At 42.6% G+C, this 19,350-nt stretch overlaps 1 protein-coding gene across 4 annotated transcripts in view; it reads left to right on the forward strand.

The window, feature by feature from the left end:
• Positions 1-19,350, forward strand: part of XYLB (xylulokinase) — a 238,974-nt gene that overhangs the window by 194,680 nt on the left and 24,944 nt on the right. For all 4 annotated transcript variants that reach the window (XM_056519632.1, XM_056519633.1, XM_056519631.1 and 1 more), the window contains exons 16-17: positions 6,352-6,410; positions 9,642-9,729. In XM_056519632.1, coding sequence (XP_056375607.1) covers positions 6,352-6,410; positions 9,642-9,729 — 147 coding nt within the window. The remainder of the gene's footprint in view (positions 1-6,351; positions 6,411-9,641; positions 9,730-19,350) is intronic.

A 19,350-nucleotide genomic window follows, 5' to 3' on the forward strand; every position in this document is an offset into this window, starting at 1 on the left:
GTATACAGATGGAGGCGCCTGTATTTGAATGTCCCATCCTAAACAGCATGAGCCACTGTGATGAAGAAATACATTGCTCAACAATAAAATTTCAACATCAAGAAGGAAAAGTCAGCGAATTATGAGAATCACATTATTGATCGACATGTTAATTATATGCAAATGATAAAAAATAAAAACAAAATATTCAAAACACCTTGATTAATTTAGTATCGAGTATAATCCACATGCAGAAACATATCAATTAATGGTTGTCTGAGAAATGTTCTGCCACTACCACCAAACATCAAAGACCAAGGTACAGAAATTATATAAACATATGAAAATCTTTATTGAACATGTACAAGATATAAAATCACATAAAAAACCTATAAGGAGAGGTAAACCGATGACACAGACACAAGACAGCAGAGGTTATGAGATGGTATCAGTATTGGGTCATATTGTCCATATAGTAAATGGCATGGTGCTATTCTGATAAACACATGGGTAATAATGTAGATATAGCCATAGTGGCAAAAATAATAATAGTACTTTGACCATACAAATATAAACAAGAGAAGTAGAAGGATGCACCCTGTCTTGACACCTCACCTCTGTCAGCCCCAAACGTGCTTTTACACTCCTGCTTCCTCAGGGGCACGCAACAGACTGTGCATGCTGGGAGTTGTAGTTTTGCAACAGCTGGAGGCACACGGGTTGGGTAACACTAAGTTAGGAAATAGACAGTGTTTCTCAACCAGTGTGCCTCCAGTTGTTGCAAAACTACAATTCCCAGCATGCCCGAACAGCCGAAGGGCATGCTCGGAATTGTAGTTTTGCAAAATCTGGCCCTTCATATGTTGCAGAACCACAACGCTCAGCATGCCTGGACAGTCTTGGCTTGCAGGGAGTTATAGTTTTGCAAACTGTTAGCTTCCAGATGTTGCAAAAATGACATCTCCCAGCATGCCTAGACAGCATTTAACCCCCCTCCCCCCCGCCCTGCGATTGGCAGGTCAGTCCCAACAAATTGCAGGGAATAGGAGGAAGTGGCACCATGGCCAGTTTTAGACTAAGTGTGGCCCTGGGCAAAAAAAAAAAAAAAATGGGGCCCCCAGATTGCGTGACCAAAGATCACTATGTTGCGCTCCCTGAATTGTGCTGCTGTGAATCCTGTTGAATTTAACCGGTCCACATATACTATAACCGTGATCTTCTCAGTGCTGTCTGTCAGTAATACCGCTCATTTTATTCTTCACACAGTAATAGTTTCTCTCTTAATGCCCCACACTGTACAAATGCCCCTTTTGTGCCCCTTACTGTGTAATAATGCCCACCTTCATGCTCCTTACTGTACTACAGATCACAGCGCAAAAAAAATTTGCCCTCATGCAGCCCTGAATATGGAAAAATTTGAAAGTTATAGGGTCAGAATAGGGCGATATTGTTATTACAAAATACAATTGATAGTGCAAAAAAAAAAAAAACAAGTCCCATATGGGTCTGGGGATGGAAACATATGAGTTATGGCAAAAATCTAAATAAGCTGTGTCTTCAAGGGGTTAACATCCTACCTCACCCCGCAAAATATCTGTTACTGGTTCCACACTGGTTAGGCAGGGAGGAAATATGAGCTGTAATTGAATATTTAGCCCTTCCCCTCTCCATACTTTCCCCTTCCAAGACATGTGATTACATCATCAGGAGTCCTAGCCTATAGGAGTCATCACAGGTCCTAGAAGGTCCATAGTAAGTCTATTAGTGCTGTCCAAGGACTCCCTGCAGCCCGGACAGCTTTAGGACTATACTAAGACTACTTTATTTTTCTGCGCTTTGTTCAAAACTGTGGTAAAACGCTGCGATTTTCCTGCAATTTTGTGCAAAATGCAGTAGTGTTAGTAATGCTCTAAAGTTATTCAGGGGCCCTCTTTTGGATGGGGGCCCTGGGCAACTGCCCGTGTTGCCCCCCCTAACGCCGGCCCTGGGTGGCACCTCTAGGTCCTATCCTTTAGGATGACAGCCCTAATCATTCTGTCTCTGACAACCCCAATCATCCCTATTTTCCAGGTGATCGGGTCACCAGAGACCCAATCAGCTTGGAAAAGCTGACAAGGGGGGATCTCAGGACCCCCTGGGCGATATACCGGGATGGCTGCTAATAGATATCAGCAGTCATCCCATTCTGATCACTGCATCTGGAGACACGGTGATCATGGAACGCAGGGCCGTAAATGTATGGCACTGTGTGCTAAGTAGTGCTAAGGAGCACCATACATTCACAGTGCTCATCGATAAGGGGTTAATAGAACACCTGACACCAAACATCTGGCTCATAGCCCAATGCCGTGCAATGATGGTGTGTGTAGACAATGTTTGATGGCCTAGGCTTGGTTTGTGACCAATTTCCCTCGCAATAAAGAAGGGATCACAATGTGCCATTCTTCTATTCAGAGGCATAGCTAGAAACCACAGGGCCCAGATGCAAAAAATTGCCCTGGGCCTCCCTGCGCCAGGGCCGGACTGGGACCAAAAATAGGCTGGGTATTTTAAAATAATGTCTTCTCTGTTGGTCGAGGCACCAGGACTTCTTTCAGCTATATCTACTCTTTGCAGAGTCTGCCACCCAGACATCATTGGTTTCTTAATTTATCGGCAGATCCTCATCCTCTATATCAAAACAATAATCATTATAACGCTGCCAAATACTATACCCCTGAATATAATACTGCCACATACTGAACCCTCTGAATAAAATACTGCCACACACTGTACCCTCTGAATATAATAATACTGCCAGACACTGTGCCCTATAAATATAATAATGCCGCACACTGTGCCCCATTTATACTGCCACACACTCTACCCTCTAAATATAACCCTGCCACACAATCAGACCCCGCAGTTTGTCCAGTTCAGTGGTTAAATTTTTTTAATATATTGCAGATTTTTTCTCAACTCACATCAATTAATAATTGTCATGATTTCTCACATATAAGCATATCATAATAATCATGGGCCAGTGTAAACAAGGCTTACATGCACCTGTCACATAACTTCTCCCTATAAAATCGCCCTTGCAGCCCAACAGGGGTTATTTTCCCATGCTAACCATACCTTTTTATTCAATGATGTGGCTTTATTCTGTAAAAAAAAAAAAGGTTTTTGCAGTATTGCATGGTGTCAGAGAGGTGTCAGACAGTGATTCTCTGTGCAGTGAGCCTGTCAAACTCACTGCCTGTACTCTGTAATCGCGGCACTAACCCCTGCTAGGCTGTGAGGGTGGTGTTATAGGGTTAAGTTATGTGACAGATGCACTTTAAGGGCCTATTCACAGGGTGGAATTTTGCTAGTGGAATCCGCTTCAAATGAAAGCCCATACACTTGTATGGGATTCTGCACTCCTGTTGACATTTCCATCATGTGAATAGGCCCTTAGAGTTTGCCCCAATCTGACATGGAGCATGAAGGGACATTGCTGCACACAAGACAATTGTCAAGGAAATGGCTAATGCCCAGCGTGTTCTATACATATTACCTGCTTTAATTATTGGGATACCTGCTTGGTGTCATTTAGGTTCCATTGCCATTGTCTTACCTAGCGTGCAACAACATCCGTCCATGCTCCATGCCAGATTGGAAGAGGAAGAGCTGCTGCACAAACTCTTTAGTATCTCTACATTCATGACAAAAAGCATCATGCTACATACATAACAGGCATCATATAAATATACACCTACACATATGGAGACACACTACACAAGTGTATAAACACACAGTAGCGAGCGTTATATATGCTAAAATCTGCTTATTGGTTCCCTTTAAGGGAGCACAGGAACTCCTCTTAAGGGTGTGTTCACACATGCGTATTTTCTGCTGCTTATTTGCTTTAACAGATCTTACTGCCTATGGAAGCCAATGGGCTGAAAAATCTGCAGCAGCAAATCTGCTGCAGATCTGCAGCAAAAATACGCACGTGTGAACGCACCCTAAGGTGGCACTGGCAGCTTTGTGCAGCTACCATGTAATATGAACCTCTGCTAGCAGCCATTAGCTGACGAGAGGTTCACTACAGGATGCTACAGCCTTAGGGATGGGGGCCCTGGGCAATTGTACACACATTCATACATACATTCATGCACACATACATTCACATATATCTATCATCCTGGGTCTCCTCCCCAACTACTCCCCTCCCGCGCCACTGCTCACACTCACCAGATGCCAAGGATGCAGCGTGTTCAAAGGCAGTGACACTTCAGAGCTCAGGGGCTTGGATGGCGCAGATGTGCGTGTCTGCGGGGGACACCTCTGCTCCCAACAGCACCTGGTCTTTCCCGCCCTGCGCCAAATTTTTAAAGATCCAGGCCCAGCTGGTGAAATTTCCTTACTGGCAGCGATGGCCCGACCTGTCAGCAGGCCCCCCCTGGCTATGGGGCCCGGTCGCAATTGCGACCCTTGCGATCTCTATAGCTACACCACTGCTTCTAATCTGATGATCCATCTGTGCAGAGTTTCAACTCTGTACTTCTCCTGCTATCATTCCAGTTCATCTTTGGTCTCCCAACCAGGCTCACTTCAAACTAATACTATCAACCAGACTGAGACACCCAGTAGGACACCTATACCCAAGAGAAATATAAATAAAAAAAAATATATATATAACCGGTGCTTAAGGCCCAAATGGATATACACAATAGACCTGTTGCAAATTGAAACGTATTTAATCCAGTCATTGAAATCCAATATATTTCTGCTCTAAAATGTCTAGTTACCACAACACAGGATATTATGTCACAGGTTGTTTAGACTGCCCGTACTTACTTCTACTATATTCCTTACTTATAACTTGTTCGCTGTCTGGTAAATAAAGACAATAACAACTATAAACCTTTGCTGGACAACTGGGGGTCGGCCACAGCATTTATTTTTATTAAGCATCTCAAATAACCATTTGACTCCAACATCTGTTTTGACTCTTAACACTCTAGTAGGTAAGCGGTCTGCCAGCCACCCTCTTCGGCGGGCATGACACTCTACTCTCCAGGAAATCCTCATCCCTATTTCTCCTCCGCCATGCTGTGACTTAACCTAAAAGAGAACAACATCAATAGGGGCACACAAGTGCACATAAGCCATCCCACACACAACACCACAACCAAAAATACCCCTTCTCAAGGTACAACGCATAGTGTACAACCAAATCTCAAGTGAACATCCATCTTTTTTTTTTTTTTTTATTGTCTGTTTTTTATTTTTTTTAAACAACTGTAAAAACAAACAATGAAAAGGGGAGGAAGGGAAGCTGCTACTTTCCCTGCCGGGGACTCTGCAAAGAGGCCGGCCGGATACACGTCACCCCCGAATAACACTGGCTCCGCTCCGCCTCTTCCTCCCGTCTTACACCTACCACTGCCCTGCTCTGTTCTAACCACACCTCCTCCATACAGCTCCTAATTAACCCTAGCTTTTACTTCCCCTAACCCACTGACAGTCCGTGTCGCCACATCCTAGGCAGCGCCGGACATCCAGAACAGCAGTCTGTACGGATAATAAGCCCAGAGCCCTTGAGCAGCGGTTATATTATTTATATTTTACTTTTTTTCTAATGATGTACTGTATTGACACCTTGTCCTACGCACATAGCGATCTAGTGATAGACCAAGGGCTCTGAGTTCATGGATTCTGTCCATCATGTAGCTGTAAAAATTGCTTTCAATTAGGCTTTTATACCACTAAAGCCATTTTCCACGTGCCACAAATTGGCCTTAGGTGCTTGAAACTTCATTTCGGGCTGGGGTTGTGACACGCCTCTGTGAAGGAGAGCCGGGGCTCTAAACAGGACGATAGGAGAAATTTTTTCGATCGCGGGGACCTGAGCGCTGGGGCCCCCGTGATCTAAAACTTATCCCCTATCCTTTGGATAGGGGATACGTTTTTTTCCATGATATTTGTAGTTTAATCTTTTGCTTATTGCTGTAGCTTAGTGCAATAAGTACTTGAAACACATTGGTGGTGATCAAGGATTTTTACTTGCCTAGAAAAGCATACCTGATTTTATTGAATTAGAAATGCAGAATTAAGGGAACCTGTCTGGTCCATAGTGCCCCACACTGGCCCGAGAACTATTATTAGTATTCAGACCATAAGCTTATTAGTACAGTCAAGGGGGGGTTACAGAGAGACATGGTGGCTGTGCCCTCCTCCCTTCCAGTCAGGGATTGTCATCTGAAGTGCAATACCATTCACAATCCATGGACACATTTGGCAATGTTTTAAAAAAAAAAAAAAAAATCAGACATGGACACTGTTTTGTGATCCAAATGGTATAAAACGGAATCTAATATAAATATAATCTATTGTTTTCCCTAGTGCCGCAAACAAAGATATTAGCAACAGGAGGAGCCTCATGCAATCAAGATATTTTACAGGTATACTATCTACACCTTGCAGGATTTCAGTGTGTTTACTGGGATTGCGTTGCTATTTTGTGCAGTTTACATGCAGTGAAATGATACACCATTTACCTTTAAATGGGCTCTGTCAGATCCAAATACTTTTTCTATGTTGTTACTGATGAAAATTAAAGACCTTTTTAATAGGGTTGCTTACATTTTTTTTTGAATATTTAACAAAGAAAATGGCCCCTAAAAATCCCACCACTAAGGGTCCCCATACCTACTGGGACACCAACCAATCCTTCAGCAGCATCAGCTTGTCTATGAGTCATGGACAAGGGATAACTCATGAGCAAGGCTGCATGAGCAGACACACCAATCACTTCCCACCACCAGAAGGGAGGGACACGCCCCCTTCCCCTGAGAGGATTTCTAACACTGTGAGCTAATGAAAAGAGGTATTTTTATGTTAAATATAGTTGATATAGGCATAAAAATTAAATGTACATGGTCAAGATTAGGTACTGAGGAACATATTCAATTTTTTTGTAGGATCTGATGTGTACATTTTAAGGATAATTAAGAAAAAAAAAAAAAAAAAAAGGATGTTACTCACACTTTTATCTGTGTTGACTTCAGATCTCCTCCATTTCTCTCCATAGCATGGGGTGTGTCTGTGAGCAATCATGTAGCTTACCCTCACATCTCCTGCAGACACTGCACCAGTTACACTACAGATGACGTGCCACAGAGACCCAAATGATGTGGCCGTTGGGGGGTGGATTGCAAAATGATCTGTATAAGGACATCTTGTGGCTGGAAATATAATGGCTGGGAAATATATTACTAGGTAATATTGCATCATTTTCAGCAGAAATGCATTAGAGGGTGTCTTAATTTTTCATTACCTGCTATATATCAGTAAAGTGATGGTGACATAACCTCTTTAATGATAAATCAGTACTTTGCAATTGCATTTTTTCTTTGTTATCCAGCACTGCAGTGAAAAACAAGAGGAAGTTATTTTCAGTCTGACCACAGTGCTCTCTGCTGACATCACTGTCCTTGTCAGGAACTGTCCGAGGTAGGAGAGGTTTGCTCTGGGGATTTGCTCCTACTCTGGACAGTTCCTGACACAGACAGAGATGGCAGCAGAGAGCACTGTGGTCAGACTGCAAAGAAATACACAACTTCCTGTGGAGCATACAGCATCTGATAAGTACTGGAAGGATTACATTTTTTAATAGAAGTGATTTACAAATCTGTTTAACTTTCTGGAGCCAGAGTACCCCTTTAAATAATAAAAACTAGTCATAAAACTTCCCATGAACTGTGTAGGTATTCAGCAGAATTTCTAAAAATAAATCTCAATTGTCTCGCAAGTATCTGTAAATCTCCATCATATTAACACGTTGCTGATGATTACATTTTTTTTAACCATTGCAGTCAATAAGACTGCTTGGCCTTTCCTTGAATTCCATAGTGACACCACAGGCCTGGTTCCTTAGACTAGATGCCATAATCCTTGGATTAGTATATTGAAGATGACAGTTACATTTTTGGTGTACATTTAAAGCTCTATTTTGCCTAGAGTCAACCTGATCCTCTAGCCTGACCCTGAAATCTTACTTACCTAAGTTTCTGCAGGTATATTCCGCTCATGACTACTAAGTGTCATCACCATGAACCACCTGGGCATCTATATAAGAAATAATCCTCACTTAAATCTCATAACAGTAGTGGAAGTATTTTGAAAATGCCTGGAAGGCTTCTAAGCAGGCTGCTTGGTAGGTATGCATCGAAAAAAGCACAATAAAAAAAAAGGTTACAAAACTTCCTAAAAAAAAAAAAAAGACCTACAAAACTTCCCGAAAAAAAAATCTTTAAAGGGGTTATCCAGGAAAAACAACTTTTTTTTTTTTTAATATGTCAACTGACTCCAGAAAGTTAAACAGATTTGTTAATTACTTCTATTAAAAGATCTTAATACTTTCAGTACTTATGAGCTGCTAAAGTTGCGTTGTTCTTTTCTGTCTAAGTGTTCTCTGATGACACGTGTCTCGGGAACTGTCCAGAGTAGAAGCAAATCCCCATAGCAAACCTCTTCTACTCTGTGCAGTTACTGAGACAAGCAGTGATGTCAGCAGAGAGCACTGTTGCCAGACAGAAATGAACAACTCAACTTCAGCAGCTGTTAATTATTGGAAGGATTAAGATTTTTTAATAGAAGTAATTTACAAATCTGTTTAACTTTATGGAGCCATTTGATAAAAAAAAATGTTTCCCTCAAATACCCCTTTAACTATAGTTTTTGTCTTAAGTTTAAATAAATTTGACATATTGACCAATAGAAAAGTCTGGCAAGTCAGATATAGGATATAAGATTCTAATTCTACCAGCAAGAGTAATGAAAGCCAGATATTTGTTGTGGCACATTATGATTCACTATAATACACTCTGGGTACTCTGATGGAATTTTTTTTTTAAAATGAACTGGTGCCAGAAAATTTTACAGATTTGTAAATTACTTCTATTTAAAAATCTTTACCTTTCCAGTACTTTTTAGCAGCTGTATGCTACAGAGGAAAATTCTTTTCTCTTTGAATTTATTTTTTGTCTTTTCCACAGTGCTCTCTTCTGACACCTCTGTCCATGTCAGGAACTGTGCAGAGTAGCATAGGTTTGCAGTGGGGATTTTCTCCTTCTCTGGACAGTTCCTGATACGGGCATCAGGTGTCAGCAGAGAGCACTGTGGACAAGACAAAAAAGAAATTAAAAAAGAAAAAAATTTCCTCTGGAGCATACAGCTGCTAAAAAGTACTGAAGGGTAAAGATTTTTTAATAGAAGTCATTTACAAATCTGTTTAACTTTCTGGCATCAGTTGATTTAAAAAAAATATATAAATGTTTTTCGCCGGAGTACCTCTTTAATAAGAGGGTAGTGCAATATGCTTACTTACAACCTATTATTGACGCCCATACTATTCGATCAGGCGGGCTGCTCAGCATCTTCTATGTATACCCCACACAGCACAAGTAAATTCCAAGAATGAGCGGAAGCAATATAAAAAAATATATATGAAATAAAAAATGAGATAAAAGAAGGCGAGCTATTCCACCAATTAGCAAGTGCCATTTAGAATTATGTGATAATAGCGAACAATAGTGAGAAAGAAATGAGTTGTATATTATTGCAATTAATCTCAGTGATATCATTTGGTGATGCAAACTGATGTTGTCTTCATATTTCTATAACATGTATAGGTCTTGTCAGATATTTTCAATGCTCCGGTGCACACAATTGCCACAGCTAACTCTGCCTGTCTGGGATGTGCGTATCGAGCCGCTCATGGTAAGAAGGCTCATTAAAAATTACTAACTTTCTTATTGCTATCTAATCCTTCCGCAGCACACAACCCTATTGTTACGCTTGTCACATCAGCCTATTCCAGTCAATCTTTTGTGCAATGCTGTATTTGTTTTCTAAGTATAAATATGTCTGCAAATGAAAAAGGCCAAAATGATCAGAATTGTGAGTAAGGAGAAAAGTGCATAAACGATGTGGCAAGAATAGGAATTAACTAATGTTGACTGAGAAATTAACATTGTAATGCATAGTGATTATAGGAATACATTGTCATTTGTGTAATACAGGGATGAAATGTAAGAGGAAGTTCTGAAGTTTCTTTAATGTCCTTTTATGAAGGTCATTGTAACCTAAATTTTGTAATTTACTTAGACCCTGTCCTTCACATCACCTCCTCTTTCTTGCTAGAACTTGATGGACCTGTGTCTTTTTTAACAATATGAAATTATTAAATATAACCCGTTTCTTTACACTACTTGGCATCCCAATGATGCCACCCCTATAGGTAATGAGAATGGTCACCTGAAAATATTTTTTGGTGGGGGGGTGGTGGGGGTTAAAAGGATATTCCAGGATTTTTTTCTTTGTCCAGTTTCTTTTTTTAACCATACTTTTTCAACTATGTAACAGTGTAACATGCACAGGACCCACACCCAGAAGTGCTGTAGAACAATTTTTTTTATTTTTTTTTACTTTTGTCCTTTCCCAGCATTCCACGCGGCTAGAGACAATATGTTATCAGTCCATGATCTTCAGGGGGAGTGGCTATGCTGCAGTGAGTGGATGGCAGTGTGGAAGGGATTTACTGAAGTAATGCTATCCACTTACCCACTGCAGCATGGCCACGCCCCTGGAGATCATGTTACCTATGAGATACTGTCTCGGGCCATGTGGAATGCTGAGAAAGGTCAGAGACAACAGTAAAATAAAAAGACTTGCACTATAGCACTTCCGGGTGAAGGTCCTGTGCATGAAAATGGAACAAAGCAGTGAACGGAGGTAATAGATGTATATTACATAGTGTTATAATTTGGCATCATGGGACCAAAGGCTGAAGAAAAAAAAAAGCTTGAATATTCCTTTAAGTACATTGCCTCATTTTCCCAATCCCAGTTCATATGGCTTATTAGGAAATACTTATGTCTGTAATCGGACAGTTTCTACCCACTTTGCTGCCTAATCGGTTTGGCTTTGGGCCACACTCAGAGTCTAAGTACCCAATAAGTTTACAGGCTTTATCCGACTCAAGGATGTAGAGGTTGGACTTCCCAAGACTGGTCCCGGTGTGGGTAGCAGCTGCAGATCAGGAAACATCAGTGTATGTCCCTGAAGGGTCAGGCAGAGACATGTCAAGGTATAGGAGAGAATTGTGGGTAGATGGCAAAGTAGTCAGATAGAGGCAAGAGAGTCGAGAAATGCGGCACAGGTTCAGGGTCAGCAATCCAGGTCAGGCACAGGGAAGCTTCCTCTAGCGATGCTGTTCACTAATATCACAGCTTATTCTTCCCAGGCTATGTGCCGATTCCCCCCCCCCCCCCCCCCAGCCTACACAGCAATCCGTACTCTGAGGAAGGTCCTTGAAGGACCGAAACGTCAGTATTTAAGATTGTGGATTGCAAAATACATTTCTAAGTTATCACCCAGCAATTGAGTGCCAAGTTCTCTATTTGTATGCTCTGTTAAGGAGTGGGATCCTACTTGAGCACCACACAGTGGGAGTGACGTATTTTGCCCTTCTAGATTTTTAACAGTGACTCAGGCTGCTTTAAAAAGTGATACATCACCTCTGAGGCTGTGTAGTTAAAGGGGTACACTGCCCCTTAGCATCTCATCCCCTAAGATGTTTGATCATGTGGGTCCAGCCACTGGGACCCCCCACAATCTCCAGGCCAAAACCACAGTTGCACTGAACATGAATGCTTGGGAATTTCGAGTTTGTGACATCACGCCCCATCCATTCATGTCTATGGGAGAGGGAGTGACAGCTAGCTGTCATGCCCTGTCCCATGGACATAAATGGAGGAGGCGTGGCAGCCGTGGTCGCCAGTCATCCGGCACAGAGTGGAATTTGCTTTGTGCACAACCAAAGATCGCAGGGGGGGGGGGGGGGCATTCAGACATCTTATCCCCTATCCTTTTAAAAGGGGAGAATATGTTTAGGGGCAGAGAACCCCATTAAGGACTTGTTTTTTTTGTGGGTAATTTTTTTTTAAATTTTGATATTTAAGCCCCGCCCCCCTTGCCTGCCCTTTTTCTGAAGTCATGCCCCATCTTTTATAAATTGTTGCAAATAGTGTGAACATGGCAAAAATGTTTTTGCTTTATTAAAGGGGTACTCCCATAGAAAACTTTTTTTTACATTTTTTTAAATCAAATGGTGCCAGAAAGTTAAACAGATTTGTAAGTTACTTCTATTAAAAAATCTTAATCCTGGCAGTACTTTTTAGGCGCTGTATACTACAGAAGAAATGGTATTCTTTTTTGATTTCTCTGATGTCACGACCACAGTGCTCTCTGCTGACCTCTGCTGTCCAATTTTGGAACTGTCCGGAGCAGGAGAAAATCCCCATAGCAAACACATGTTGCTCTGGACAGTTCCTAAAATGGACAGCAGAGGTCAGCAGAGAGCACTGTGGTCATGACATCAGAGAAATCCAAAAAGAATAGCATTTCCTCTGTAGTATACAGCCCATAAAATGTATTGGAAGGATTAAGATTTTTTTTATAGAAGTCATTTACAAATCTGTTTAACTTTCTGGGAGTACCCTTTTAAGAAATCTAGTACAGTTTACACATGAAAGGTGAATTCAGTTTTGAATCCCCCCCAGAGAGGGGTTACAGTCACATATGCCACATCCCTTCCCATCAATACGGCTTGATTGACGGCCTGAGTGCAGAGCTCCTACCTGCACTCAGCCTGTCAATCACCGCTGTCTGTGGAATGGGTGCGGCACAGTGCTGTTCTTCTGACCTGGCAGGTCCCTGGGCTGGTTTGTAAGTCCCCAGGGACCTGATAACTTCCCTTTTAGGAAATAAAACAGAATGATGAGCATATGTTTTTGCAATGTGTGAACACAATAAATATATTTGATAGGAATAAAAATTATTCTAGGAGCTTGGGCTCTAGTAATCTTTCCCTTCACATCATTCTAATAATTTTATAGTTAACTGAGAGAAAAATGAACACTGTGGCTGAAACACAAAGGCCTATATTGATGGAACACATTATAATTGAGCATCCATTGTATATATCCCATTGTTTTTCTGTCATTCTGCCCTTATAGATGGAGCAGTTGTCATGATTTATACATCCATTGTGTTCTCGACATTTCTAATTGTTTTTTAGAAGCACATTAATTTCCTGCCGTTTTCCTGCCCTGTTTGCTTTGTCTTCTGGGTTTGGGATTTAATAATGGGCTTTGTGAAATTCTAATAAAAAGAAAGTATGAATACAAGATCAGGACATGCGGAACAATGTCCATATTAAAGCATGCTCAAATAACATTGTGATTTATTGTCCTTGGGGGAATAGGGTGACCTTGGCTTCGGTTGTCAATATTAGCTTCTCCTTTTTAATCAATCTTCTATTCTACAATATTTAAAAACTGATCGAGTACAATGAACTATTCCAGACAGAAAGAAGGTGAAACTAAAACAGATTAACATGTTATTATTGTGGTTAATTGAACTTGGTATTACGGGAATCTGGCGTCATATGTAACCTTTTCACAGTCAACAAGTATTGGAAGATGGACAGTGACTATTACAATATCTAGCAAATACTAAAGCAATAATCTTCTTAAAGGGGTTATCCAGGAATAGAAAAACATAGCTAATTTCTTTCCAAAACAGCTCCATGTCTGTCTCCAGGTTGGGTGTGGTTTTACAACTTTGCTCCATTCACTTCAATGGAACAGAGCTGCAGAACCACACCCGACCTGTAGACAGACTGGGAACGGTTTTTGAAAGAAAGTAGTCCCATACTTCAATACCGCGCAATCTTCAGCTCTAGCGTGGTGAGATGCAGGCCACACTGGGTGGTACAGTTGCCAAGGCCTTTTCTGGTGAACTTTTGCCAATGGTTACAAAATAAGCTAAGCATAGGCTCTCTTGCTTGGGATCCCAGCCATGTGTGGGGAAGCCTGACAGCAAATGTTCAACACTCCTCCAGCACTTTTTTAGAGGAAATAGGGGGAGATTTCTCACTGTATTTAGAGCTTATTTTTTGCTTCCGCCAGGCACACAAAATGTTGCATGTAGGCTTAAAGGGGTTATCCAGGAAAATACTTTTTTTATATATCAACTGGCTCCAGAAAGTTAAACAGATTTGTAAATGACTTCTATTAAAAAATCTTAATCCTTTCAGTACTTATGAGCTTCTGAAGTTAAGGTTGTTCTTTTCTGTCTAAGTAATCTCTGATGACACGTGTCTCGGGAAACGCCCAGTTTAGAAGAGGTTTGCTATGGGATCGGGCGTTTCCCGAGACACGTGTCATCAGAGAGCACTTGGACAGAAAAGAACAACCTTAACTTCAGAAGCTCATAAGTACTGAAAGGATTAAGGTTTTTTAATAGAGGTAATTTACAAATCTGTTTACATTTCTGGAGCCAATTGATATATAAAAAAAGTTTTTTCCTGGATAACCCCTTTAAAAAAAAGTCACAACGTCTTCAAAAACTCGCAAATCAAGGCCAGGTCAGACCTGGCTTACAAAACTGCCTTTGGAGTTCACTTTAAATAAGCCCCTAGATAAAAAGTCGCAACTGCAACTTTTTGTACAGAAAAGGAGAGGAGGAATTATACAAAGTGGTGTTCTGAACTGATTTATTGTTTTTGACTTATGTGCACCAAGTTTATTAACCCCCCCCCCCCTAGATAATATGAAAAATGCAAAATCAAAGAAAAAAAAAAAGAGACTTTAAAACCCAATGATAAATGTCCCCCAAAGTGCTTATTAAAATGCATATACGTGTCAGGTCCTTTAGACTGAGAGATCCTGAGTCCTCTCCATAAACCCTTTACAGCCCCATGATATATTTGTGTGTGTGTATATATATGGGTTGTTAAAGGGTTAACGTAATAAATTAAATTGAGAAGACTTGAATTTCATTAATAAAACAAGTTGATCACATTTTACCTTTACATATACACTTATATTTTGTGAACTATAAAAATGTGTTTTATCATTCACTGGGACTTGAACAATTTTTTCCTCAAAGAAATAGCACAACATGCCAGACTATTCAATTCAGGAAGAAAAACATGAATATCTTTCTTTTTTTTTTTTTTTTTATGGCTGATTTTCTCATTGATTTGTTATAGAAAACTGACCTTATTAAGGTTAGCACAAGCTTTTAGTTCTTTGTATGTTGTTTTGTGTCTTTCTGGATGCTGCAGCACACTTAGAACAGTTTTTTGTTTAGGCTGAACATCCCTAGGACGATTCAACAGTGCTTCAAATCTTCTCTATTTGGAAATAATGGCTCTCATTGTGGTTTAATTATGAAATATTATTGAATAAAGTCTTACAGATGGTTCACCCGCACTAACCTGATAAAGCAGCATTATAGCGTGGGTAAACCTGGTTATAACAAGGTATTACTTACTTTAATTGGTGCTGCCATTGCGTAGATATATTGCTAATATGTTAATTGTCCCCTTTGTGCAATGGAGGTAGGGGCTGCCATTTCAAGTATCCCCACTTCTGTCCCATCTGCTCCCATATGCCCTCCCACAGAGCCAGGGCCGGATCATCATTGGCGCTATGGAGCACCTGCTACGGACCCCGTGCCCGCAGGGGGCCCCCGTCACACTCGGGACATCCCTGTGTCCCGAAAAATCTTTTCAGGACACAAGGATGTCCCGGCGGTTTCCTCTGTGCTGCGCCCCCCCCGTTAACTTTAAAAACGCGGGGGTCGCTGGGAGGTTACTCACACAGGGACGTCACTGACGTCCCGTGCGTGCGCCCATAGAAGAAAAGCGGAGCAGTGAGGAGGACGCGCGCGCATGGAAAGTTACCAGCGGCACGTCATCTTCAGTGTTACGACCTCCGCTCCAGGGACCTACTGCTGGTCGGAACACTGAAGTGGGGCAGTACACAGACAAACAGCCTCCAGCCATACACTGCATATGGCTGAAGGCTGTATGTCTGTGGGGGAACATACTGCACCTAATGTGGGGGAGCTATACTGCACCTAATATGGGTTAACTATACTGAACCTAATGTGGGGGAACTGTACTGCACCTAATGTGCGGAACTATACTGCACCTAATGTGGGGGAACCATACTGCACCTAATGTGGGGGAACTGTACTGCACCTAATGTGGGGAACTATACTACACCTAATGTGGGGAGCTATACTGTACCTAATGTGGAGGAACTATACTGTACCTAATGTGGGGGAAACTATACTGTACCTAATGTGGGGAGCTATACTGCACTTAATGTGGGGAACTATACTGTACCTAATGTGGGGGAACTATACTGCACCTAATGTGGGGAACTATACTGTACCTAATGTGGGGAAAACTATACTGTACCTAATGTGGGGAGCTATATTGCACCTAATGTGAGGGAACTATACTGCACCTAATGTGGGGGAAACTATACTGTACCTAATGTGGGAGCTATACTGCACTTAATGTGGGGAACTATATTGTACCTAGTATGGGGGAACTATACTGCACCTAATGTGGGGAACTGTACTGCACCTAATGTGGGGGAACTGTACTGCACCTAATGTGGGGGAACTGTACTGCACCTAATGTGGGGAACTGTACTGCACCTAATGTGGGGGACTATACTGCACCTAATGTGGGGGACTATACTGCACCTAATGTGGGGAGCTATACTGCACCTAATGTGGGGAACTATACTGCACCTAATGTGGGGAGCTATACTGCACCTAATGTGGGGGGGGGACTATACTGCACCTAATGTGGGGGGAACTATACTGCACCTAATGTGGGGAGAACTATACTGCACCTAATGTGGGGAAACTATACTGCACCTACTGTGGGGGAACTATACTGCACCAAATGTGGGGGAACTGTACTGCACCAAATGTGGGGGAACTGTACTGCACCTAATGTGGGGGAACTGTACTGCACCTAATGTGGGGGAACTGTATTGCACACCTAATGTGGGGGATCTATACTGCGCCTAATGTGGGGGAACTGTACTGCGCCTAATGTGGGGGAACTGTACTGCGCCTAATGTTGGGGAACTGTACTGCGCCTATCAAATCTGTTTTCCAGTGGAGTACCCCTTTAAAGGGGTTATCCACCATAAGGTGATTTTAATACGTACCTGGCAGACAGTAATGGACATGCTTAGGAAGAATCTGTGCTTGTCCTGGCGCTAAATGGCTATGTTGTGAGATTACCATAACACTGTGGCTAGCTTTTTGTGAACTGGTATTTCTTGTTTGAGTTTTTTCTTTTTTGCCCACAAATTCCATAATTCCATTTTCCTCCCTCCCACACATCAGCTACCCCACCCATTGAAACATAGTTCATAAGGTTGAAAAAAGACCATAGTCCATCAAGTTCAACCTAAAACCCTAATAAGTCCCTACTGAATTGAGTTGGTCCAGAGGAAGGCAAAAAACCCTCATACTAGAGGTAAAAATGTCTCCAATTATGGCATCAGAATAAATCCATGGATCAACGTTCTGTCCCTATAAATCTAGTATACATAACCAGCGATGTTATTATTCTCCAAAAATGCATCCAGCCCCTTTTTGAACTCTTTTACAGAGTTCACCATGACCACCTCCTCTGGCAGAGAATTCCACAGTCTCACTGCTCTTACAGTAAAGAACCCCCGTCTGTGCTGGTGTAGAAACCTTCTTTCCTCGAGACATAGAGGATGCCCCCTTGTTATAGATAAAGTCCTGGGTATAAATAGATCATGGGAGAGATCTCTGTACGGTCCCCTGATATATTTATACATAGTTATTGGGTCTCCCCTACGCCTTCTTTTTTGTAAACTAAATAACCCCAATTCTGATAATCTTTCTGGGTACTGTAGTCCTCCCATTCCCCGTATTACTCTGGTTGCCCGTCTTTGAACATTCTCCAGCTCCACTATATCTTTCTTGTACACTGGTGCCCAGTACTGTACACAGTATTCCATGTGTGGTCTGACTAGTGATTTGTACAGCGGTAGAATTATTTCCTTGTAGTGGGCGTCTATGCCCCATTGATGCACCCCATGATTTTATTTACCTTGGCAGCATCTGCCTGACACTGGTCACTACAGCTAAATTTACTGTTAACTAAGTCTCCTAAGTCCTTTTCCATGTCAGTCGTCTGCTCCCATATAATACATATTCCCAGCCAGGATTTTTCTTCCCCATGTGCATTACCTTACATTTATCAGTGTTGAACCTCATCTGCCACTTCCCAGCCCAAACTTCCAACCTATCCAGATCCATTTGTAACAGTGCACTGTCCTCTATAGTGTTTACCGCTTTACAGAGTTTAGTATCATCTGCAAAGATTGCTACTTTACTATTCAACCCCTCTTCCAGGTCATTAATGAATATATTAAAGGGGTTCTCCGGTGCTTACACATCTTTTCCCCTATCCAAAGGATAGGGGATAAGATGCCTGATCGTGGGAGTCCCGCCGCTGGGGACCCCCGGGATCATGCACGCGGCACCCCATGTGTAATCAGTCCCCGGAGCGTGTTCGCACCGGGTCTGATTACAGGCAACCCGGGCCGCCATCAGGGGGGTACAACCCATACACTTGTATGGGGCCCGGAGCTTCAGGGAGGCCCAGAAGTCGCTGTTCCTTTTTTTTTTTTTTTTTTTTTCCGGCTTGTCAGTGAGTGACTGCGACTGTCACTCACTGACTCCTGGCTGGGTGCCCGTCAGAACTATGAATGGGCCTCATAGTCCGGGGGGCCCGCAGGACTATGAGGTCCGCTCTTTCTAGGGTGCGGGCCCCTTAAGAAGTACGGCAGGGCCGGACAGGCCAGGGGCTGATGGGAGTCGACGTGCCCCGGGCAGTCACGCATGTCTACTCCAGTCACCTGACCTGTCCCGGCACGATCTCCAGTCCAGCATCCTCCCGACGGATCCTCCCCGTGCAATGGAACACTGTGACAGGAGCAGCAGCGGCACTGAACCCCGCGGCAGGGTAAGTGAAGGGGGGGGGGGGTGTTGTTTGCAGACTACAATGGTGATGAGAGGTGCAGGGGAAGAGGTGCATGGGGAGGTTATGGGGGTGATGAGGTGCATGGGGAGGTTATGGGGGTGATGAGAGGGGGGTTATGGGAGTGATGAGAGGGGGGTTATGGGGGTAATGAGAGGTGCACAGGGTTGTTATGGGGGTGATGAGGTGCATGGGGGGTTATGGGGGTGATGAGAGGTGCAGGGGGGTGTTATGGGGGTGGTGAGAGATGCAGGGGGGTTATAGTAGTGATGAGGAGAGATGCGGGGGGTTATAGTAGTGATGAGGAGAGGTGCAGGGCAGTTATAGTAGTGATGAGGAGAGGTGCAGGGGGGGGTTATAGTAGTGATGAGGAGAGGTGCGGGGGGGTTATAGTAGTGATGAGGAGAGGTGCGGGGATGGTTATAATAGTGATGAGGAGAGGT

Source organism: Hyla sarda, chromosome 5 (genome assembly GCF_029499605.1).
Source record: "Hyla sarda isolate aHylSar1 chromosome 5, aHylSar1.hap1, whole genome shotgun sequence".
Classification (NCBI taxonomy): domain Eukaryota; kingdom Metazoa; phylum Chordata; class Amphibia; order Anura; family Hylidae; genus Hyla; species Hyla sarda.